We start from the raw sequence: 24,557 nt of genomic DNA, 5'->3' as shown, positions 1-24,557 counted from the left end.
CCAACAGTGGTAGTCTTAAACTTATAGACAATGGACATGTTTTCCTTATTAAGGACAAAAGCAACCTGCGTATCAGAGGTTACTCAGGGGAGGAAAGATCCCAAGTACACGTGGAACTCACAATGTATCTTAAACAGCGCTTCCTCTTTTTTTTTTTTGGTAGGAGGGCAAAAAACAGTGTAAATGTGTATGAATGTTAATTTTTTTTACAATTTTTATTTCATCTTTATAGTCACGGTGAGAGGGGCTTGTTATTATGTTTATTATTTCTATTTTACAAGAAAACAAATACTGAAGCTCAGAGATTTACCCAAGGTCATCAGAAGTAGGTGTATTGTCAAAAAATGATCTAGGGTAACCACTGCATAGCTATTCATCTGATCAGTGTTGCATTGAAGGCAAGGGAAACACTAAGAACTATGGTAAAATGTATTGTTTGGGGTGCAGAAAATCATACAAATCAATAAAATATTTGTACGGAATCCTAGTGTGGATTGGTGTTTGAGGATATGGGCCAACCAGCACCTCATGGTCCACACGCCCCCCCCCCAGGACCCCTTCACTTCTCCAGCCTAATCCAAAATCTTCCCACAGGCACTTTGAAACAATACAGAAAACTAACTCCTGGTTGGCCACTGCCTGTGCAAACAATGTGGAAGATACACTGTTGTCCACATATACACACACCTATTCAAAGGACATGTGTGGTTTTGCAATAAAATAAATATCATATGTATGATCTGGTATGCATGATGCACGGATTCCATGTGGCATTGACTCTCCTGGTTGAACAGAGGAGGACTGTTTCTCAGAGCTCACTGCTAAAGCACACATCCCTGGCCCCAGTGAAGGTGGGGGAGGGACAAAGCCTGGAAAATGCCGAGAAAAGTGGCTGGAAGTCACTTGGGAGAAGGGAGTAGCAAGATGGGGAGTTCTGTTTGTAAAACACATCCAGGACAACATTCCAGCTCGATTTCAAACCTCACCAAGGAAGTTGTGCTTGTCTGCACCAAACGTAATTTTAGAACCGGAGGTCATGGGGAGGAGTAATGATGTCGGATTTGCCCTAAAATATTTCAACAGGAAATGAAAAATACAAAAAAGATAAATGAACCAAGTGTGACAAAACCTCCATAACTGTTAAATTTAGATGATGGGTGTATGAGGGAAGGCTTGCTGTATATCCCATCCACTATGTGTACCCAAAAGACAGGAGTGGTTTTGGAGCCCCTTCACGATGAGAACGCTGAAGTCCAGAATGGAAACACCTTCCCCAGGATACCTCGTTCCAGAACCAGCCAAAACTGACTTCTCCTGACGCTGAGTGTTCTGTTTATTTTCTACCGGACCTCAGGACAGTTACAGGTGTAACCTTGATGCTTTCGGCAACCAAAATAATTGAACTAAATCCTGAGTTTCTTCAGCAAGTTTGAATTTCTTCGAAAATTCCTAAGCGTGTTCGCAACAGACAGAGCTCATTTCAATAGAGGTGTACAACTATGTAGCTAACTTTCTTTATATTTTAACGGGGTGGAGGCGTAGAAAAAGAATATGTCCTAAGGTGGCCAAGAGTGCAAGGTAAGCTACAATATTTAAAGGAATCTGTCCACCTGAGGATCAAATCCTGGCCACGGGCGTGGAGCCTTAGGCAGGTGAAGGGGAGCTGCGGTGCTGCAACCTCGCCAGGCGGCCTCACTGACCGCGATTCGCGAGAGCCTGGCGCCACCCAGCGGAAGCGAGAACTTTTGCTTCCTCTGCGCTGGCGCCCCAGGGAAAGGGGAGGCAAAGGCCGCGGCACACAAAATTGGAGGACTCTGGTTGAGCAGGGAGTTGACGCCCGTTTGACAACTGCAAAAAACCACGCCCTGCCTTCGCAGTTCAGTACTCTCCAACGAGAAAGACACCGCGGCTGGGCCCAAAAAGTGTGTCGACGAGGCCTCGACTCCCCTTTTCCCCTGAACCCCAAGATGAAAAGCACCTTCCTAAAATGCAAACTATCCCCATGGAGAAACGTTTGGTGATAACGCTCAACGCAGAGAGAGAGACAGGCATTGGCCTTGCCGGCTTCTTGATAGCAGACACCCAGGAGAGTGAAAGTAGAAGGTGGGGGAGAGGGCGAGGAGGGCTGTGTAAATCATTTGGAAGGATTTTTGGCCTGAGTCCCTGTTTCCGAAAGGTTGCGGGGATGGCTTTGACGTTGATTATATAGCTGTTCTCTTTTCAAGTGCGAGCTCCTCCCCACCGCAGCCTGTCTGGTGTTCGAGGATTGTGTTTGAAAGGGAGGAAGCATTCTTGAAGTGGTGGGTGATGGATTGTCTAAACCCTTCGGAAACATTTTGGGCGGTGGTTTTTGAGGCAGCTCATCAATAAGCCCCCCTGGAAAGAGAGGGGATGAAGAACAGCCTCTACTTCGAAGCCCAGAGGCTCCAGGCCTGTTAAAGAACCCTAGTGGCCAAAGAGGGGAGGAGGGAGGGTGGCTAGTGAGAGAGAAGGGGTGGTGAGCCTGGGGCAGGTGGAGACTAAGTTTGCCTGGAACCCTCCACCACTGCAGCCTTTGAGGCTGCAATGCCTGGGTGCTGCAGTGATTTATTTGTGGAGGGGATGAGGGATAGCAAAAAGGCCGGTGAACTCCCAACACCAGAACGTCAGAGGAGCATGAAGAAAGTGGTGGTGCCAGAGGCAACTTCAGGCCATCTTACTCCACGAAGTGTTTAGCCTACTTTCACCCCTTTAGATTCCTACTCCAGCTCCTCAGCCATGTTCACTGCATGTGTTTTCCCGTAGTGTAGATTTCTTTTCGAAGCCTGGACCAAAAACCTGTCCACCTCTCCCAAATGAGGAGGGAGATGGGAGTGAGGGTGTAAGGAAGACCTGGCTTAAGCCCTCCCCGCGGTATGATAGGCTCAAAGACTCTTGGGTCACGACTGGGACACTGCCTCTACTCTGCAAAGCTTGCTTCCTTCTCGTGGAGCACCAGCCTTCAGAGAGGCCCCACTCGATATTCTCTCCGCCCCAACCCTAGGTTCCTCTGGGCTGTCTCCAAGACGAGGCTGCCTTGGGTTTGGGACCCCCATGTGTAAACTGGTGGTGGCTTGGTAAGAATGGAAACCTTGATGGCAAGGCAAGGGCAGCCTAGAGAGGCAACTTTGGGACACCGAGAGTCTCGGTGTCCAGTGCTCCCCTGGGCTTCTCTTCTGTTCCAGCACCAGCGTGGGGCATAATTCCTTCTTCCTCACTCCGGTCTGCTGGCCTTTCGCCTGCTCAGGCTCCGGGGTTGTACTGAGAAGCTGTCTTCCTCCCTCCCGCGACTGAGGTTCAGGCTGCAACCCGAATTGGGAATAAAGTGCCAGGCTGAGGGTGGGGGCAGATAGGGGAGTAATCGGGAATAGGTTGGAGGAAAGGGTCCTGAAAAGGCAGAATCCCCAAGGCGGCGTCTAGGCGCCCCCAGGTCCTGAGTCGGGCTCTGGGCGCCGAGAACGTTTTATTTATCCCCACAGAGGATGCTGGAGGACAAAAGAAATATTTGGACGTCAGAGCTGATTTATATTTTTGGAAGAGCTACGTTTCCTTTTCTGAAGAGAAGCGAGAGCGCCCCATATCCTGAGCTCAGCGGGGAGGATGGGAGGGGAGTTTTGATGCGCCAGGAAGTTCATCTCTCGAGGTGCGGCACACAGGACCGGGTGCCCTGCAGAGTTCGCTGCCCTAAGGAGATATTTATTTATTTGGGGTGGATGGGTCAAGGAAGAGGAGACCAGCCAGACACTAAAAGAAAATCCTATCCGGGCTGGGTCTGGGACCCCCAGGGAGTCTTCCGCCCGTGAATCCGAAGCGGGCCAACTTCACCTCCCTGTCTTCGGGCGTCTCAGGCGCGGCGGACGCTTTTGACTGGTACATTCCGTAGCCCTCAGCGCTCACCCTCCCTCGTTTTGTGCTTGGGGCTAATCCCTCCAAGTCCACGAACACTCCAGGGTTGGTCCCTGACCCTTCGCCAGCCTTGATCCACGCTCACACTGGGCGCAGCCAATTTCCTCTCGTCCTGGGGAGGCAGGCAGAAGCCGTGGCCACAAGTCCTCCCAAGGCCTGGGGCCGCACTGCGCGGGGCGCGGGCCCTGGGTCCACCCGGGCCAGAGACACAACCAGGTGGGAGTACGGGAAGGGATGCTGAGCGCAAGCTGTCCTGCTCCCAAGACCCAGCCCGGTTCCGCAGGTTTCCTTCTCATTAGGAGTGATTGCCCTCCCAGAAGCACAAGTGGACCCAAAATTAACAGCCGAGGGGCACCAACACCTACACTTGCTATGCCTTTTTTTTTTCTCCCGAGACTGAGAGTGTGTGGTACAGACTCCTCTAGTTCTCCTTCGGCACTGAGAACCCACTCATTCCTGCCCCCACGGGAGACACACAGACTGTGTCTATTCCAGCACTGTCATTTCTCTCCTTCCCGCAGGCATTAGAGCAGCCTTTTAGGAGGAATGGCCTTTCCTGCCAGGAACCCTCTTCTCAGGCCCCCAGCCTCCTCACAAATAAACGCAGCAGACTGTGGGCGATGTATGAGGTAGGTGTCCGTCAGGTACCTCCTTGCCCCAACCCGGGTGAGGGCCCGCAGGCAACTGGGTGGCCGGCAGAGCACCCCAAAGTTGTCTCTCCCCAGCCATGGGAACGCGATCTGGGAAGTACAGAGATAGGAAGAGGTGAGGTTTCCCCATGGGGCTCTAGTAAATTAGACTCCTTCTCCTTCCTCGCCAAACCTCTCAGACCTGACAAAGTGGGCGACCAAGCCATGCCCATGCCAGGCGCAGGAGGTCTGGGGCTATCACGGAATTCTCAGTCTATGAAAAAGAGCCCTGCCCGGGACACAGGCGTTTGAACAGCGGAAGAATCTATCCAAATAAACATTTAGAATTGGGTGGTTGATGTTCATACCCGGAGGTCTGGGAGTGTCTGGACCGAGGAAAGAGAACAGACGCCGAGGATATAGAATTCACTGTCACCCCTCCTCGCCCAGTTCCCCTCTCTCATCCCAGTCTCGGAGCCTCTTCCTGGCCCCCTGGCCAGACTTTCTATCGCAAGTTAAAGTTTCTAGAGGAGCTCTGTGGCACGCAAGCTCGTGGTCCTCCAGTGGTTTCCCCAAACACGCTGACACCCCCTATACCTCAGCACTGAGTCCCCAAGGTCCCCGGTAGGAAATTCTCTCGGGAATTAGAGAATCCATTACACACATTAACTTCGTATTACAACACTGGGTGAACAGAGTACTTTCAAACTGAATTGGGAGGAGGCTTTGCTCCAGCGGGGCTGGTCGAAGGAAGTGGGGAGGAGGAAGGAGACGAAGTGCCCCAAGGAGGCGAGGTCTTAGATGCAGTAAACAGCTTTGGTGCGGATGCGTCTCCGGTGGGTTACTGATTTAGTCTAAGCCCTTTCATGGAAAACCCACGAAGCAGAGGAAGCATACTAAGAACACAAAATTTAAACCGCAATAATGAAGAGATTTTCTATAATAAAACGCTGATTGCAGAACCAAATCGGAGAAATAAATCCAAGCTTCCCGAAGTTTACACTACTCTGTGCTGGAGCAGGGGCGGGGTTCTGGGGTTTGGAGCTGACAGGGAACCTCCATCGCAGACGGGGACAATCACCAAAGCGGGGGTGGGGGACAGGGGAAGGACAGAGAGCCGGGTGGGACAGGGGATCCGCTGTACCGAGGCTCTGTATTTCTGGTTAACCAAGGAGCGGGTGGGCTGATCTATACTCATTTTAAAGAGCCATACCTTTACTTCCCATAAGAAAAAGAGATCAAGTTTGTGTTGTTTGTAAAGCAGTGAAAGTCGGGAAGATCTCAACACCAAGAGAAAGGACTCTGAAAAAGTGAAGAGCCCTAAGTAGCGATGCCTTTTCTCTGCTTCAGATAAATACAACTTCCCTTTTAAATCATGTGCTAAACAGAAATTCAGATATCCTTGCTAGGGATAACAATTTGACATAATTTATTACAACACGCATTCTCACCCAGGAGGTTTGTATAAATTGGTTAGTTAAAATGAAGTTCAAAAAGGTTGTAATGCGATGTAGTGGAAGCAGAATGGGGGTGGGACCCCAGGCCTGCGGTATAGGTTAGCTTTGTCGCTAGCTCAGATGTGAGTTTCAGGGAATCATCTGGGCTTTCTATGCCTCAGTTTCCTTACCTCTAAAGGGGAGGATGATAATCATGTGAGGGTGCCCTGTGCAGTCTATAAGCAACAACTGAAAAGATTTAGTCTTTGTAGACATGGGGGTATATGCCAGAGACACAATTTCCATAGGCAGAAGTGGGATCTCCAAGAAAGGGTTTTGGCAAAGAGCCCCTTCCTGCTCAGAAAGTCACCAACCTTTTTATTTTTCTGGAGTGTAGGGGAATATTTAGATAGATGGGGGAAGGGGGACTCCAAGTCAGCTGACCTATTTCTGACTAGGGCTCTCACAGCTCTCTGATGTCTATTGCCCTTCCAGGACTTGTCTAGCCTCTTATAAGAGTCACCAAACTACAAATGGTATTTCTTTCAAGTTTAGACAATTTGTATAAAATGGATACCACTGTCACTTGGATGGGGAGGAAGCCTTTAAAAATCCCTGATGATTTAACCAGCTGAATTGGTAGAAACTAACAATATGTAGAGTAGGGTGGTTTTTTTTAGGAGTATCTGTGGACCCCCTAATACCACAGGCAAAATGGAAGTATTCTGGGGGAAGGCTCCAGAGCTCCCATTGTATTCTCAAAAAGACTCATGGCCCCCAAACTGAGAACTACTGGTATAGAGTAGTAAATCCTGCTTGGATTTTAGGGCTTGTGCTGTTTATTCTTCAGTCCCTGAGTCCTAAAACTGTTTAGAGCCTGAGATCCAATGTACACAGAATCCCCCAGGTGCAGAAAGTTTGAGCGGATCTAGTGACAGTGACATTCACTTGCTGAATTTTCCCATAATCTATTGCCCACAGCCCCATCTACAAATGAAATGCTGGCCTTTCTTTCCATGCTTGTTAGCTAGGCCAGCTCTCTTCCCAACACACACACACACACACACACACACACACACACACGGAGAATGGAGCTCCTTTTAGATACTATCAGTCCTTACTCCACTTTCTATTTTATTTATGTTGTAGACACTTACAGCATCCATTTAGTGAACATGCTATATTTACTTTGATATTTAGCTACTTACACTTAAATTATTCCATGCAAAATGACTAAAAGGGGATAAGAGAAAAATATTATGAAATAAATAGAGATCCCCCTGCCCAAAAAAACCCCTGCTCATCAGTCACTCAGAAATTCTTAGAAGTGGAAACCATGACAAACCCCCTACCCCAACTCAATCAAAACATCCCATCCGGAAAAGGATGACTTGTTTCTTTTTTCTATTGGAAATAGGTGGTAAACTGAGTTCATTTGGGCTGTGTTTTCTTAGCTGACTCTCGGCTACAATCAAGCCATTTTCGGACACATTCCCATGTAGGTACCAGGGGTGCCCTGGAGGAAGCTGTCGACGCCTGTTCAACTAATTTAGGTTTTCTTTGTCTAATTACTGTGGAGCTTAGGGAAAAGGAACCGGCTCAAGGCAGTAAACTGACACTCAGTCTCTGTGTGTGGTATCCAGGCAGGGTTTGATGGAAAAAGCCTGCTTCCACTCAACTTCAGGTCACTGTCTGGGGCCAGACCCAGCCCAACCCCCACCCTTCCCCTCCCACCCTTCCCACTCCTCTTCTACAGCCCCAGCACACTCAGCCAGGAGCAGTCCCCCCAGGCACTCTAGGGGCACAGACTGCTAACATCAGCCCCAAGAGGCCTGACTTGGTTCTGTTCCACCCAAGGCCCTTTGCTGCCCACCTTTCACAGGATCTCAGCACAATCTCCCCTCTCTTGCCCACCCCACAATCTCCCCAGGTTTCCCAGCACTTGGTCCTTTCAGAGTAGACACAGAGGTGTGCCCAGCGCTGCCTCCAATTTTGGTGCTCTGGTCTGCAGCACCTCCCCTCTGGGCCTCTCCTATGCCCCGTCAGCTCCCAGGCCTGCTCTCCACCTCCCACTTCCAGCCCCTGTTTCTGGTCAGACTACATTTCCTTGCACGTGCAATACAATAACTAACTGTCCAGCCTTAATGGAAGTTTTTCCTCCTGAGGGCACAACTTCTCTTTCAGCCAGACTCTGACTGGGAGAGGAATTAGCCACATTGACTTGAAGTATTCTGCCACAAAGGTAACTTTCCGATGTACAATTCTTTTGGTGGGCAACATTAAGACTTTAAATCTAGTGACAGTAACATGCCCCTTAAGGACTGAATATAAATACAGCTATCTTACTTACCTCACTCAGCACCGGCCTTCTTTTTGCATTTGTTATAAAATGTCAAATGGAAAACGGAAAGGAAGTGGAAACAAATGCAAAATGAGTCCTATTCTTTGACCAGATTTCAGCTTCTTTAAAACTTGGTTTAGTTTTCTCTTAAACCCTTCTTCTCAAAGTTCAGCAAATGCCAATGATTGCCCCAAGACATAACCCTGGGGTGCTAGGGCGCCCTAGCTTCTCACCCTCTACTAACAATTGTTGTAAGGCCTGCAAGCCCTGTCAGAAAGAGAGGAGACCGGCACATTACCTTTGGGCGTCTGGCCCCTGGAGTGCTGAGGGCTGCCATGTCTAAATGAAGTTGACAGATGGTGTCAGTGCGGGCACCCGGGGTAAGGCAACTAAGAAGGCTCCCGGCGGCGGCACCGGCAGCAGCACCACTAGGCCCAGGATGGGCGAATAGGAGGAGCGGGAGCAGGAGTGGGAGAGGGAGGAGGAGGGGCAGGAGAAGAGGGAGGAGGGATGAGGAAGGAGAGAAGGGGTAGGTCCATTCCACTAGGGTCAGTTGGTGTCTGGGATAAGAGGCAGGGGCGCTGTAAGGGGCAAAGAGAAAGTTTTTATAAAACTATAGGTGGCAGAGTTTTGCTCGGGGTGGGGGTCATCCTAGCAAAAAGGGGGTTAGCCTGTGATTTCTTCCTTTTATAGAGGGTGGGTGGGTGAGAAGGAAAGAGGCCGAGATAGGAATTAAAGACCTAAGGGAACCCTGGAGAGTGAAGAAAGTGATAAGAAAGGGACCCTGCCGCCAGGTGGGGAGCAGGGGTGAGGTTGAGCGCCTAGGCAGCGGAGAGTGCCCTCCCCGAGGCGACCGCGTGAGGAGGGGACAAGGCGGGGTAGGGGTGGAGGAAGGGAGGGAGCGCAGCCGGGGGGAGCGGCGGGCGGGAGGAAGTCTGAGACACAGAGCAAGGAGCGCTCCTGAAGGAGACATCAGCTCGTCCCCTGGGTCCCGGCTGCAGTCCCGGCCACAGTCTCCGCTTGCAGCTACCCGACGCCCAGCAGCTTCGGCTCGGTGGCCCGGGAGGCCGTTTCGAAAGGCAGGGGCTCGAGAATCAGGGGCGTGATGCGCCGGGCGTTGCCTCCCACCCGCCGCCGCTGCTGCCAGAAGCCACAGCTGAGCTGAGGGAGGCGACGCTGGCTCGGAGTGGCCACGGCTGCAGCCCGGGTGCCGGGCAAGGACACTCGCCGCGCATCTGGGCCAACCCGGTTCCAGCGCCTCCGCTCCCGGCCCGGGGCCCGCCCCCGCGGCCCGGCCTCTCTCCCGAGTCCCAGATGACCACCGAGGGCGGGCCGCCGCCGCGCCCACAGCCGGCCCCACTCCGCAGTGCGTGCAGCCCGGCCCCTGGAGCGCTCCAGGCCGCCCTGATGAGCCCGTCATCCTCCACCACCACCCTGGAGACCACCTCGTTGTCCTCGTCGTCGTCGTCCTCCTCCTCCTGCGCCTCCTCCTCCTCTGCCTCCTCTTCCTCCTCCAATTCGGCCAGCGCCTCCTCGGCTGCCTGCAAGAGCACTGGCGGCGCGGGCGCCGGGAGCGGGGGCGCCAAGAAGGCAAGCTCCGGGCTCCGGCGGCCGGAGAAGCCCCCTTACTCGTACATCGCGCTCATCGTCATGGCCATCCAGAGCTCGCCTAGCAAGCGCCTGACGCTCAGCGAGATCTACCAGTTCCTGCAGGCGCGCTTCCCCTTCTTCCGCGGCGCCTACCAGGGCTGGAAGAACTCCGTGCGCCACAACCTCTCGCTCAACGAGTGCTTCATCAAGCTGCCCAAGGGTCTCGGGCGGCCTGGCAAGGGTCACTACTGGACCATCGACCCCGCCAGTGAGTTCATGTTCGAGGAGGGTTCTTTCCGCCGCCGGCCGCGCGGCTTCAGGCGGAAGTGCCAGGCGCTCAAGCCCATGTACCACCGCGTGGTGAGTGGTTTGGGCTTCGGGGCCTCACTACTGCCCCAGAGTTTCGACTTCCAGGCACCCCCGTCGGCGCCGCTCGGTTGCCACGGGCAGGGCGGTTATGGCAGCCTCGACCTGATGCCTGCGGGCTACGACGCCGGTGCTGGCACCCCGGGCCATGCACACCCTCACCACCACCACCATCACCACCACGTCCCGCACATGTCGCCCAACCCGGGCTCCACCTACATGGCCAGCTGCCCCGTGCCTGCCGGGCCTGGGGGTGTAGGCACGGCTGGGGGCGGCGGTGGTGGGGATTACGGTCCGGACAGCAGCAGCAGCCCCGTGCCTTCTTCCCCTGCCCTGGCGAGCGCCATCGAGTGCCACTCTCCCTACACCAGCCCCGGGACGCACTGGAGCTCTCCCGGCGCCTCGCCTTACCTCAAGCAGCCAGCCACCCTGACGCCTAGCAGCAACCCCGCGGCCTCGGCAGGCCTACACTCCAGCATGTCCTCGTACTCACTGGAGCAGAGCTACCTGCACCAGAACGCCCGGGATGAGCTGTCAGGTAAAGCACCAAGCCTGCTGGGGGCGTTGCCTCTAGGACTCCAGGTTTCATGGCTACTGCAAATTGCAACGGGTTGCCGAAGCCTAGGGGTCTGAAGGCACTGATAGGAGCTGATGCTGGGGGGAAGCTGCACCTTATTCATGGAGGGGAGAGAACTGGGGTCTTACCTTTTCCCCCATGCCCTGGGCCTAGAGGTGGGCCTCTAGCATTTGCATTCCTAGGAAGATGGTACAAAGTCGCCAGCTTCGGGTATCTGGGTGTCCCTATGAACTGGAGGTCCAACTGTCAGGCCTGACTTAGCTTAGAAAGAAGGCATGTAGCCTTTGGGGGCTTTGGCCATAGAGTTCTGTTTCCTTTTGTCTTTTGTAAAGTTTGTTTTGCTGTATTTTTGCACAAAAGTAAATGTCAGAAAGACAAGTTCTGTATGCTGGGGATGTGGGTGGGGAGAGGTTGCAACTGGGCAGATGTTGAGAGGAGAAGTGAGGGAAGGAAGCAGAGTGGGGTGCTGGGATCTTGCACAGGTTGAGTCTTCTGCCTCCCCACACAATGCCCACCTGATTATACCTAACTTTGTCTTAGGCCAGCAGGACCTGAGGTCCATACTATGACTCCCTTAGAGAAATGCCTACTCCTTGGACACCACTTGTGTTGCTGGTGTAAATTGCGTTGGCTGAAGATAATTCAAATTTATTGACTTGCCAAATCTATCGGTGGGAGGAGACAGGGTGGGGGAAAATTTCCAATATTTAACCAGATTTATCAAGAAAGTGGAGATAAACTCTCTTATATTTACCTCCTCTGGGGCACCTACGGCCACATATTAAAATCGGGCATGTCTTTACATCAAATTGTGCTCACTTACATTGCCTTACCCCCATTATAAAATGATTCGCAGGATAATGCATATATTATATGTTTGTGAATTGGTGTACCACAAGAGCTTCAGGGGAGAAGGGAAGCCCAGAAATGGGCAAAAGATGTTGGTTCCCTGGATGATGAAATTTCCCAAATAAGCCTTTTAAATGCGGGTCTCAAAGGTTAACTAAACAAAGACAGTCTCGGCAGGACCACACCGGAGAGGATTTTAGCTTGATTTAAGTCACTGAAAGAAGAGTCTTGTTCAATTTTATGGGGATTTCTACAAGTAACCAGTACAGACGACCCTCCTCTCTTATACTTTTTATCCCCGCGGACTGGCTGTCAGTCACCGCCCACCCCAGGCGGAGCCCACTAGTCCTCTCACCCGCCCACCCGCTGCTCTTCTGGCTGTGCAGGCAGTCCTCACCGTGCCCCCATCCCAGCAGGCCCTACTCAACCTGGACCCAGGCTCTAGAGTTTTGCAGCAGCCGCGAATGAGTACCCTAAAATTACACACACACACACACACACACACACACGAAAGAGACTTACAATCCTTTCGTGTGGCCGCCCTCTCCCACTCCACACACTGGGCGCACTCACAAGCCCCAGAAGTGCAGGGATCCGGAAACAGGACTCTTTGTCTTGGAGAGAACATAGCAGGCAGGCTTCGGCAGCGGTGGCCTTCCCCAAGAGCTTCTCACGACCTTTGGGCCTAGTCTGGGAACGACCGGGAGACTGTGCTTTGGCCCAAGTCTGAGGGGCGTGCTCTGCACCTTCCTCTCTGGTCCCATGGCTCCCGTATCTCTCAAAAATACGCCGTACCCTAGCCCTTGCTGGCATCTCTCAGGCAGGTCGGGTGCAGGGCACCCTGCAGGGCCGGGTTCGGAGTGTGCTGGCCTCCGGGACTCGGGACTCGCAGCGGACTAGGAGTACAGGGCCCAGCAAGGAGCGGGGAGGTCGAGCAGGGTTGAGGCTGTGGGCCGAGTAGCACCCTCACTCCCAGAGCTCAAGAGTGCACACACACCCATACACAGCATGAACCCCTCCCTCAGCACACCCACAAGGTCCGCACCCTCCCACTCGGACCCACAAGGTGCGCACCCTCCCACTCGGGACAGAGAAGCCAAGTCCCGCGTGCTCCGAGAGGCCCTGCGCCCTTCATTAAGTCCTGAGAGCCGTTCAAAAAAAAAAAAAAAAAAAAAAGAGCTAGGGGGCTTTTATTGTCCTTCAGGTCACTGAAAGCGCCGACCTTATGAGCGTTCGCTCGGGGTCCTGCTGGGCCAGCTACTTGGAGATCCGGAAATTGGTACCACGATGTACTGTAGTTTGCTGGCCGAGCGCACCTGTGTGCAGAACCACAAAGGCACATCGGGGACGCGTGGACCAGTCGCTGCGTTATGAGAGCATTGCAGTTCATGTGTAGCAACATTACGTGTTACCAGGCAATAAGCGTAGACCCAATCACTGGCTACTTAGCATCCTGGTCTCTTCGTTAGAGCTGGGATGCAGCCAGGCGGAGGCGAAGCGAGCAGGGCACCACGCGGCAGGAGACAGGTATGGTTTTAACGCACTCAAAAATTGAATCAGGCCTCGCACCAACGTGCAACTTTTGGTTCCCACACTACACAGATGATCAGACAGACTCAGGCCAACAGGCCTAACACAGTCGGACACGGAGAGAGGTCCGGTTCCGGAGAAGGCCAGGTCCCAGCGCTTGCCAAACACCCCTGGCAGATCGCTCATCCGGGCTCTCAGGCGCGGAGACAGTAAAGGGTGGGCTGGTGGGCGCCCAGTGGCCGCCTGGCTCTGGATCCCTGTCGGCCGAGGAGCGCATGGGGGAAGAGAGCTGCGGGCCTTCTCCCTCCTCCCTGAGAGGTTCCCCACGCTGGCAGACGCCTTGTTGCGCAGAAGTGTCTGCAGCTGAGCTCTCATCGAAGGGCGTTCTCTGCTCCTCAGAATCCTGGCTTTTCCAGAGGAAGCGCAAGACGTTCTGGACCTATGAAGACTGCGCTTTCTTTCTTGGCCCTTTCTTTAGCGCTGGGATTGTTTTCTGTCCCCACTTTAAGCACAGGAAATATCCCTACTGTGGCATGCTAATCTGACCGGGCCAGTTAGCTGGGAAACAAGATGCAAGGGCAACGGTGGTGTTTCTGGAGTGGGAAGCTTGGGTTCTGGAAGGAGCCCTGTTCCCCAGGAACCTTCAGCAAGAGCCTGGGTCAAATTGTCCCGCTGTCCTGTGTCCCAGCTCCTCCGGCGACTGAATCCTGATTGAATCGTTCCTCTGGGCCTCCAGGAGCAGTGGGAAGTTCAAGCACATGATAACCTGGTTTAGAGGGGACGTGTGGTGTTTGTGGGTACATAAAAACAAAACATAATGATTCCAGACCTATGACCTACAGCTTAAATCTTTGAAAAACTTCCAGAGCTGGTTTCGTCTACCAGTTTTATAGCAACAGACAAATCCCTTCTCCTCCTGAGTCAAAACAAGGCACCAATTACAGTAATTAAAAAAATAATAATACACTCCACCCTCAGTTGGACAAATTTGTTTCTGAAAAGAATTTTTTATTTTCTTCTTTCAGTGGGACTGCCGCGATACCAGCATCACTCTACCCCAGTGTGTGACAGAAAAGATTTCGTCCTCAACTTTAATGGCATTTCTTCCTTCCACCCCTCTGCAAGTGGGCCATATTATCACCACCACCATCACAATAGTGTATGTCAGGATATTAAGCCCTGTGTCATGTGAATAGAAGGAGGGAGGCCATGCCAGGGCCACTTTCTCCATGGAGGTGGGAGTGAGGCAGAATGAACTGACATGGAATCACATAAAGTGCACCCCATAGCAGTCAGTAGCACATCAGTCACTTAGAATCCCCAGGCCAGCATTGTTCACTGACACTTGCCTACCATTGGTAGAAGGACAGGCCCTGGCATGGTCGTGCCCTAAATAAGTCCAGAAGCCAATGAGGGGGAGAACTAATTGAGAACTCAATTTCTTAGTGGGGATAGTAAAAAGTTACCACATGAAAAACATAAACATGTAACTCTGGGATCTTCATTACCTTCAGTAATCAGGGTCTGAAAAACACAGACAAGTTGTTTGTGTGTTTTTCTTTGTCTATGAAAATGTATATGCTTTTCAAAAAGGCAGTGCTAAACACAAGATTTGAAGAAAGCCGCACCTCGTTGCCCAGATAAGGAGAGAATTCTGTTTCTCCAAACATTATGTTTGGATACAGGTGCCAAAGAACATTATTAAGAAAGTATTTAGAAACAATATGTCTAGTTTGAGAATGTGGTTTTCAGTATTGTGACAATACAATTATTTTTACCAGGTTATTTTTTACCACCATATTTTAAAGATATTTTTATTATCTCATGTATACTCACACTTTGCTTGTATTTTAAAAGGGGGATATATTTGCACTTATGTATACTTTTACAGTTTGCCAAACTATTTTGATGTAAAAATTTTTCAATAAAATGTATATAACAAATAGTCGTTTTAAAGGTACCTGTTTTCTTTGCAGCATTCTGAAATCACCAGGTTGTCCTCACCACTCAGCCAATGCAACTCTACACGTTTTCCCCCAAGTTGTATAATTGACATGGTGTGGGGTCTGTGCAGTGAGTAACACAGGGCAGCTTCTGATTGTGGGCCTTCTCAGAAGAGAAAGAGAAGGAACATTTTCTGTTATTCCCTTCTTTCCTCCACCCTAGTTCTTTCTGGATAAACAAAAACCAGAAGGTGAAAGGAACTGAAAGAAAACCAGGCAAGATAATGAAAGGCATGATTTTGTTTCATTTGAAGAAATGAATTGCCCTTTTTGTTCTCTCTTGAGCTCAAGGAGAGTTTTCCTTTTGCTCTTTCCTCTAACCCACCAGCTTAGAGTGACAGGCCAGGCTGAGTAGCCAGTGAGGATTAGGTGCCAAGAAACAATACCTGCATCCCCTTTGCAAGACCAAAGTTTGTATGGATGCTGATCTCATCCATACAAAGGTGATGGGGGCAGGGGTGGAGGGAAGGCTGTGAGAGCAGCAGTGGGCAGTCTCTAGAATCCATCATGGTTTCTTTCCCTTTCTTGGAGAGTAACAGAACCTGGCCCTCACAAGACGTTCTGTGCCTGTTCTGTGTCCCCACCCTCTAATTCAGAACCTGGCTTGCCCTGCTTAGCAGTGGCACCCTCTAACCCTCACACTTCTCTTCTCTGTGCCCTGTACTTCCTCCTTTCTTTTCACAAGGGATTTGATGCTTTCCCTCAGGAATCACCGCACAGTCCTGGTTCTTTTCTTGATCAGCCTCCCGAGATTTCCCAATCATGAATGCTATGGGCAAAGGCTGGTAAAGCTATGTATAACAAAGACAGAGCATAGGACCACTAGGCAGGAGGACCCAGCCACCCTTGTCTGACCAGCACTTCAAAATCACACTTTGGTTTTCTTCTCCAGCTCTGGGCTGGGTTTTTGTTTTGTTTTTGCTTTCGCTTTTGAAACTCTCCTTTGTTACTCATTCCCTGAAAGGTCTTTCTCCCAACTAATTACCAGGCACTAATACCACTGAGTAGATATCTCACACACAGGTTTTTATATTCCAAGTGAATTTCAGTCCAAAGACATCGCCCTAGTCAAACCTCTTGTCTTAAAAAGTCTTCACTATCTTTTTAATCCTTATGCTTTCTTTCTGTTTTTCCCAAAATTAAGCAGTGACTGAAAGTTTTTTGTGCCTCCATTATCATATTTGCAGTTAGAGTTTTTTTCTCTCTCTCTCTTTTTATACTGAGCTACCCGAGGCCTGCTATAAATTATGAAGTCAGTTTCAGAGTTTGCTCCGACCACAGTGCTGTGTTTACATTCCTCCCTAGGCTGCCGGCATGGTCGTAATTTATATCCTAAACACTTGAACGTAACTTGTTTATACAAAGAATGACAGGACCTCAAAGACAAAAAACGCTGCGTCTCTCAGAGTGAACACATTGGAAAAGCCAGCGCGCCCCCTAGTGGTAAGAAGAAGCACACTGCTCTACCCACCCCCACCTCCGGCATGCTGTGATTCATGGTTCTTTCAAGATGCAAGAGACTCATTTTGTGTTGCTGTTTCCATATCATTATGACGTGGGGAATGTTGATCCTATTTACAGATCTTCACTAGGTTATTGTTATCAAGAGTTCAACCCATGTTTTCTAATTTCCGTTTATTTTCATACGTTTTCCCCAACATCACATTAAGAACTTTGAATCTGACATTGCAGACACAGGCTTAAAAGCGACCTTCAAGCAGGGATCTCTGAAGCAAGGATTTTCAAACTTGAATGTGCATCAGAATCATTTTGAGGGCTTGTTAAATACAGGCTGCTGGGCCCAACCCTAGTTTCTGATTCAATCCATATGGGGATTCAGCCATATGGGGCTTAGGAGATAGTATTCCTAATATTTAAGTTCTCGGGTGATGCTGATGTTGGCCCAGGGACCACACTTTTAAAACCACAGGTCTAAAAAGGTATTACAAATATTTTCAGGTTCAGATGAGTGGTTTTATGGCTTATCTATCAATTAGTTAGGCAATATAAAATGATTTTCAAAAATATCTTGCCCACCCAAATACCTCTGTGATTAATTACTGGCCCTTGAGGAAATGCAAGGACAAATGTTGAGCCCAGTACCAGAAAACAGAACCTCTCTATTTTTATTCAAAACAGTGAAGCCCCTTGTTTTGTTCTATTAAACTCTGCAAGGAAGAGTCAGGTGGAATCACTGAAGTCTGCCTGCCTCAGCTGAGCAGTAAGTCTAGGCACTTACACATAGCAGTGGTGTCAGAATTCTCCAGACAAAGGATGTGGTGATTGCAGCAAGTGGGGCAAAAAAATTCCTTTATTGGTTATAAAATCTTTTGAGGATAGAACAGAAAGAAGGCAAGAAAGGGGCTGCAGTCTCAGTGTACACAAATAATGATCCCTAGATACAAATGGGTCAGGCAGAACTGAGGGGAAACAGAGAGAAGAGAGAGAGAGGTCTAGAAAGAAGGAATCTAAAAAATATCTCAAGAGTTTTGTTCCAAAGTTAGCAAAGGAGCCTTTGAAGCTGGACTGCTGTCCTCTGAGGCCACAGTTATAGCCTCAAGTCTCTAATGCCAGGCACTGGCTGAAAGGCTCACATACTTTTGTTTTATTTGGCAACTGCTTTGATTCTGGGGAAGTAAGAGAATTCTCTAGTCGTGCATGCTCAAACTTTCTAAACTGCTCCAGCCACTTCTAGATAATTTAGGAAGGACCATCTTGACATTTTAGAAAGTGGAAGCCTGATTCAGGGGAAAATCTTCAGGCCTATAGTATATGTCACTATACTGTAACAAATAGAATGACTACCTCCTTCCTGAAAGAAAAAACTCTTGCTGATGCATCTACACCTAATTACTGTGCATCAAGGTGATTAATTCAAAACAGACACCAACTTATTTAGAATGGAAATATATTTTAATATATGTTAGTGGAACGGAAAGATATTTTACCAAACCTGCCTCTATGAAACACTATCTGAGCAAGGAAAAACACCACAGACTAGACATTGGCCAGGGAGAGACACAGCACACAGTCACTGAGATCATTTGGGAAAAAATAAAAGCCTTGGAGTTCAGAATGCCTTGAGTCCACAACACTCCAACTGATAAATATTCATCTCTCCAGTCCCAAGGGGCCATGTCCATCCCAGGGCTGAATCACCAGCCCTCTTGGCATAAGTTTGTGCAAGAGACAGAGCAAGTCTGAGGAGCAGCTGGGAGACAAGTGCCTTCCAGAAGGGCTCCATCTTATCTTCCAGTCTTGGAGCTGCTGTCTCACAGATCAAAAGATTCCCAAGGGGCCTTGGCCATAGCTGGGCAGAGACTATTCTTCAGACAATGCCATGTCACCTTCCAGTACTTTGAATTTAATTGAGTTTGGGCTCCATGATTTGTGGAACAGACCACCTCCTTCCTCTCTCCGCTGGTAATTATTAGGGGGCATTTCACTGTCTGTTCCCCAAAGTAAGCCCTCATCTATAGAGAAAGTTTATCTGCCCCCACTCTCCTCATTAAGGGCTCCAGCCACTGTCATTTGCACTTTATCCAGGACCTCCGCACTCCCATTTTCTAAGCATTTCCCCATGGTGTCTCTTCCATGGCCTGTGAAGCCATTATTGTCACACTTACATTGTTTCATCAAGGAGGAGATGGAAGTAAGGCCCAGGAAAGCTCCTGGCATAGAGCTCATAACGCAGCCCATGAATGTCCCCTTGCTTGAGTAATCTGGAGGCTATATTTTGTTTCCTTCAGCTAGAAAACACTCTAGAGCCAGCATGTAGGTAAGCCCAGCCACAGCCAACCTCCTTTACGGTAGAGCCTCTGAGGTTCTTCTCCACGGTCCCCTGTGGGAGGCCATGTTGCTCCTGAAACTGCATCAGACACAGGCCCTGCATCCAGATTCACACCTCCCAAGGAGAAGAAAGATCAGAGGAAAGCTGTTTCCCTTGTGAGTTGGGGAAGACTTGTGTGATCCATAATGTATTATGAGTATTGAGAAGCAGCTCACTGTTGTGTTTCTGATGCATCAGGCTCTGTGCTGAATTGCATGCAAGATCTGTCAATTTTTCAAATAGTCTTATATAAGAGGTTCATATTTCCTAGATGAGCAGACTTGTTTACCACTACAGAGGTAGTAACTGAGAGGGCTGAAACCCCAACCTGAATCTGTTGGACTCCACCTATCTGGACTGAGCAGTCAGGAGAGGACAGGGTGGCAGCTAAAACAGGAGAAACATTGCTGAAAGGGTAAGCATCCCCATTGTGCCAGGGCACCCACGACAACCACCCTGACAAGTTATGAGATGCACATGGTGTGTATCAGGCCATGTGTCCAAGAAGCACATAAACCACCCAAAGCACAGCCCACACCATTGAAACGTCCCACAGGCCTGGAGGAGACCCAGTTGGCCAGCCCCATGGAGAGGGCAGGGTCCAGCACTTACTAGGACTGCAGTTCTTCTGAAGGGCTGTGTGCATCTGAAGCCCTGTCACTCTCCCAATCTGGTGCTCCTGGATGATCCTGCAGGACTCTTTGTTTCTCAGACCAGGTGGAGACTGAGTCACTGAAGGATTTTAGGATTTTAATTTGGAAAACAAGATTACCAAAGAGAGAGAGAGAGACCACAATTCTATTAACAATTACATGCAGAACAAGCTTGAAGTTACAACTTTCACTTCTCTTCCTTAAATTCAGTGCTGACATTAGATGAGGCTTTTCTGAATTTTCAAGCAGGCTTTGTTCTCATGGAACCAGTAACTGCGGGGAGATGTGGAAGGTTTGGTTCTGGGACTTCTATTTCCTTTACTATCAAAGTCCAGGTGAAATGTTAAATCTAAGTGAGCTATTAAGGTAGGACAGAGCATTAAGAGGCTTTTTAGAACAAATTAAGGTACAAGGATGGTCTCTGAGAAGTAAGCATTAAAAATATGAAAGCAAGTGTGCCCCAGTTAAAAAGAACTGATAAGAGAAATTGAAATCCTCAATGCCCCCCCCAGCTTTTATTTTAGACCATGGAGGAAGGGTGGGAGATCACAGCCCTCCCTGGACTGTGGCTGAAAGACCACCCTGTGTTCTTGAGTCTACAATTTTTAAACGCAGCCCCTGAATCTCAGCGCAGATGCTCAGCACGGGGCGGCGATGGCCTTTGTTGTCCTGTCTTCCTGCCAGTCCTCTTCCTAGCAGAGCAGCCTCTGTCACTGCCTTGTTTGATATTTTCAAATCCGGCCTGAGGCAGATGATGGGGCCACAGGAGGAGAATCCTTCAGGGTGTCTTGTTTGGTTTGGAAATGTTTAAATGTCTGCTGCATTTCCTCCAAGAGGGGAAAAGTCAGGGCCTGTGGGAGAGCCTTGCACTCTGGTCACAGCCCTGCAGGGACCCCAGTTCCTCTAGCCAGGCCCTGGGACAGATCCCCAGACCACACCCACCCTCGGTACCCTGGGAAACTCAAGACCAACCCAGACATGACCTACAATCCATTTACAGTTAAATGACTTAGGTTGTTACTCTTTTTAAGCCAATGTAGCAATTGTCCATGATTACAGAAACCTTCTCAGCTCCTGGAAAAATGTCAGCTCATTATTAACCTCCACTGTGGAACACATGTTTCCCATAGATTTAAGTGCTAGTGGCTAGCACAGATGAACATAGTCTTTTAGAATGAAGAGCGTGTAATTATGACATAATCTCTTCCGCTTGTGATATATGAAGCAGTAAATGACTACAAAGATTGATTAAATTCTTCAGCTTCCCTTTGGCATGCAAGCACCCCCCCAAAGCTGTTCAACTTCTCTCCTCTCTGAAGGCAGCAGTGACCCCCACCACTTCACAGCCTGTAGTCAGGTGGACTTATAACAAAATGCACACCTCTCCTTGGGGTCTCAGTCACCTGATATTGGTGGATCTGTGATTTATATAGTGCCCACCTTTGGAGCACAGCCAGCTTGACAAAGGAACATGGGAAAGCAGGATATAATACATATTAATTGATATGGAGTAGGCTTTGCTAAGTCAAAATATTGATTGATGCAAGAGCTTGTAGTAAACACAGATTTAATTGTGTAAACACACAGTTCACCATCACAGCTCCCTGCAGCAGGCACACACCTGCCTTCCTGGGGAAAAGCACAGCCCAGTTTTACATGTCAGGAGGTTTTTGTCTGCTCCTGACAGGTTAAAAAATGAAACACTTTTCCCTCTGTACCTCTCTGTATGAGATGAAATCCAACCGTTTTATGTTTCTCTGTGCCAGTAGTTGACATGAACTCTGGTTGATCATCCAGGTATATAGATTTGCCCTTGATGGACAATTCAGAATCTCTACATTGAGATTATAACTTTAGTTTCTCTTGTTCAAGTATTAGCAAAAGCTAGTTTTAAAGAAATAATATTTATAAGAGATTACACAAAGATATGCAGTCCATCTATTCTACATTCCATTGTTAGCTCACCAGCCTACCAGAGAACTAACCACCTGGGAAAGAATTTTTCACAAATAGAGAGCTACCCTTTGTGCCATATTTGGGCATTATCCTGAAGTCCACATTAGTGATTCTTACAGAGAACAACTATTTGACTCTCACTAGCACCTTTATTGGAGAAGAGTTGTTAAGAATATATCCTGTTTCACTGTGGCATCCTATAGCACCGATTTAAGCACTGGTTCTAACCAAAGACTACAAAAAACACCTAGAGATGATCACATCTCGCTCTGAGTTCTGGCCACAGAGAAATTTCTGAACTCAACCCCACCTCAAGCCCTACCACTCTACAACTCTAGAACTCCATTTGGTATGTCTTTTGGCATTCTGGGCCTATGCATCTTTCCTCAACTCTGACTTCATCTCTTCTGTTAAATACAGGGGTGGGCAAAAGTAAGTTTATAGTTGTGAGTATGTGAAACACAGTTTATTCTTATATAATTATTTATTAATTATTGTATTATTTTCCATATGATCAACTATAAACTTAACTTTGCCCCACACTGTATAAGTCTGCAAACTGCCTCAAACTTTTTCCCTTGTTTTTTCCCTTCATATCTTGGAAAGCTTCTGGTTTAATTTTTTTATTTGTTATTTTATGTTTTAAATTTTATTAAATATTTTTTAATTAACACATGAACATCACAGACATGCAGTAGGTCCATTAGTATAGCGAACGAAAGCTAAGTCTCCTCCCTGCACTGCCCTCTCCCTGGCAAAAGTGATCATTGTCTTCATTCTCTTTGTATCTCCCAGAGACAGCACACACACACAAGCATATACATAGAAATAAATTTATTTTTTAAAGATTTAATTTATTTATTTTTAAAGAGAGTGGAGAAGAGGAAGACAGAGAGGGAGGGAAACAGCAATGTGAGAGAAACATCAGATCAGATGCCTCTTGCTCCCACCCTGACCACAGACCAACCCCTGCAACCCAGGCGTATGTCCTAATGGGGGATTGAACCAGAGACCTTTTGCCTTGTGGGATGATGCCCAACCAACTGAGATATGCTGGTCAGGATAGAATTTAACTTCTTTATGATAATTTTGATATGTACTAAAACTAAGTAAAAGTTTCCCCAGTTGATTATTTCCATTTTATTCTTCTGAAGTTACTTATGAGGACTTAGAAGTCTTGCTGAAAAGAGCTATGAATTTTCTTAAAAACACACACATGCACACACAAATTTTGTTTTAGTGTGCAGAAACTGATAATTTTTTTTTCTGCCTGAACTGTTACCAAACAGAATTCCAAATCTGGAAAGAGAGGAAAGGAGCATGAAGCAAAGGAATTTGAACAGCCCTTGTAGCCTACCACAGTGGAAGGCAGATCAAAAAGCAATTCCACGCATCTCTGAAAGCTAGTTTAGGAGGTCTCCAGCATTAGCAAAGGAAGTACAAGGACATTAGCAGCCCTGCGTGTTCCCTCAGGCTGCTGGCCTCTCAGCCTCAAGAATGCCACTAAAATAGAGTCCTAATCTGTGTACCTATGTAACTGCTGTGTCCATGTGGTCAAAGGGGAATTCAGTGTGGGAAGGAAACCTCAAGTCAGATTTTGAAGCTTCAAACACAATCTTGTACCTTTGGGATTTTTTAATGAAAATCATAAAAATAAATACACTTTATTTATCTGTAGATACAGAAACCATTGAACTGCATTATAAAATGACAATTTCAGGAGAGTATGGGAGGGTACAATAGCAAGTGCTGGGCCTGGGCTCTGAGTCATCATGGTTACCATGTAAGTGAGCTCAGGTAGCCTTTTCAGAAAGTAATAAATCTGCCCGGGTTTAGGAGGGAGGAACTCCAGGTCTCCTTGTCTGGGTAGCCAAGTAGCCAAGGTTGACTGCCTAAACATAGAGACAGGGCAGTGTTGTTCTGACTATTATGCTTTAACCTAAAACAGATCCTTCCATGTAGGAGCTGACAGGTGGTACATAGGGTGCAGTAATGAGAAGAACAAAAGCACCTACAGTATAGCAACCAGTTCACATATATTACCTCATTTAGTCCTCAGTCAGCCTTAGGAGTAAGGTCTTCCATTATTTTTAATGAAAGGGCAAGAGGCTAGGACTAATGAAGGGACTCAACCCGAGGCAAAAAGGCAGGTTAGTAAAGACACAGGACAAGAAAACAGGCCCTCCACTTTGAAACTGTGCCTTTTGCCCTTTGGGGGTCCAGAGAGAGAACACAGTTTTCCTGACTTACCGGTCCCTTTTGAGATCTTTGAAGACAAAATCTGAACCATTCTGTCAAAATCAAAAGACCTCAGAGGGTGTACAGCATGGTTCTCAATCAGGGGCAATTTTGCCCCGCATGGGACAGTTGGCAATCTTTGGACACAGTTTTGGCTGTCACACTGTAGGGGAGGGTGGTTGCTACTGGCACCCAGTAGATGGATTCCAGAATACTGGAAAACATCTTACAGTGCACAGGACAGCCCCACAATAGGAATTAGTTGCCCCAAATATCATACAGTTTACAGAGGGTAAGAAACTCTGGTATATTGGCATAAAAAAGTTGAAATCTTAACACTTTTTAGGAATTGTTATAGATCTTTAAAAAAAACATGCTTCTCTGTAATCACCTTGTATCCCCCAAATTAAATTTTCTGAGTCTTTTCGTGACTGCTGTACCCCTGTTGGTGCCTATCATGGGAGAACATACTGCCCAAATAAGTGTATTCTCAATACAATCTACCTAAAGAAACATTCCTTGTTTTGCTACAGATCTCTGCCACAAGATGAAGGAGAAACTTCACATGAATATGGATACCATCAGCCAGGGTCAGCACTGCACAGCAAGGGAGAGGATGGGATACATAACAAGACA

General features: G+C 48.5%; 1 protein-coding gene across 1 annotated transcript; it reads left to right on the top strand.

The window, feature by feature from the left end:
• Positions 1–9,269: 9,269 nt before the first annotated feature.
• Positions 9,270–15,189, top strand: FOXF2 (forkhead box F2). The gene is made up of 2 exons (XM_028514097.2): positions 9,270–10,824; positions 14,268–15,189. Exons 1-2 carry the CDS (start codon positions 9,645–9,647, stop codon positions 14,432–14,434), a joined length of 1,347 nt encoding a protein of 448 aa, XP_028369898.1. The 5' UTR covers positions 9,270–9,644; the 3' UTR covers positions 14,435–15,189.
• Positions 15,190–24,557: the final 9,368 nt, after the last annotated feature.

The sequence above is a fragment of the Phyllostomus discolor genome, chromosome 5 (assembly GCF_004126475.2).
Source record: "Phyllostomus discolor isolate MPI-MPIP mPhyDis1 chromosome 5, mPhyDis1.pri.v3, whole genome shotgun sequence".
NCBI classification, from domain to species: Eukaryota; Metazoa; Chordata; class Mammalia; order Chiroptera; family Phyllostomidae; genus Phyllostomus; species Phyllostomus discolor.
Note: the sequence above shows the minus strand (reverse complement) of the source record. Positions and strands in the feature narration are given on the sequence as shown.

Bases quoted from the DNA above. Each gene is read 5' to 3' on its own strand.
- FOXF2 (XM_028514097.2), top strand. From the start codon at position 9,645: ATGACCACCGAGGGCGGGCCGCCGCCGCGCCCACAGCCGGCCCCACTC. The intron at 10,825-14,267 runs GTAAAGCACCAA...TTCTTCTTTCAG, and splicing joins CGCCCGGGATGAGCTGTCAG to TGGGACTGCCGCGATACCAG.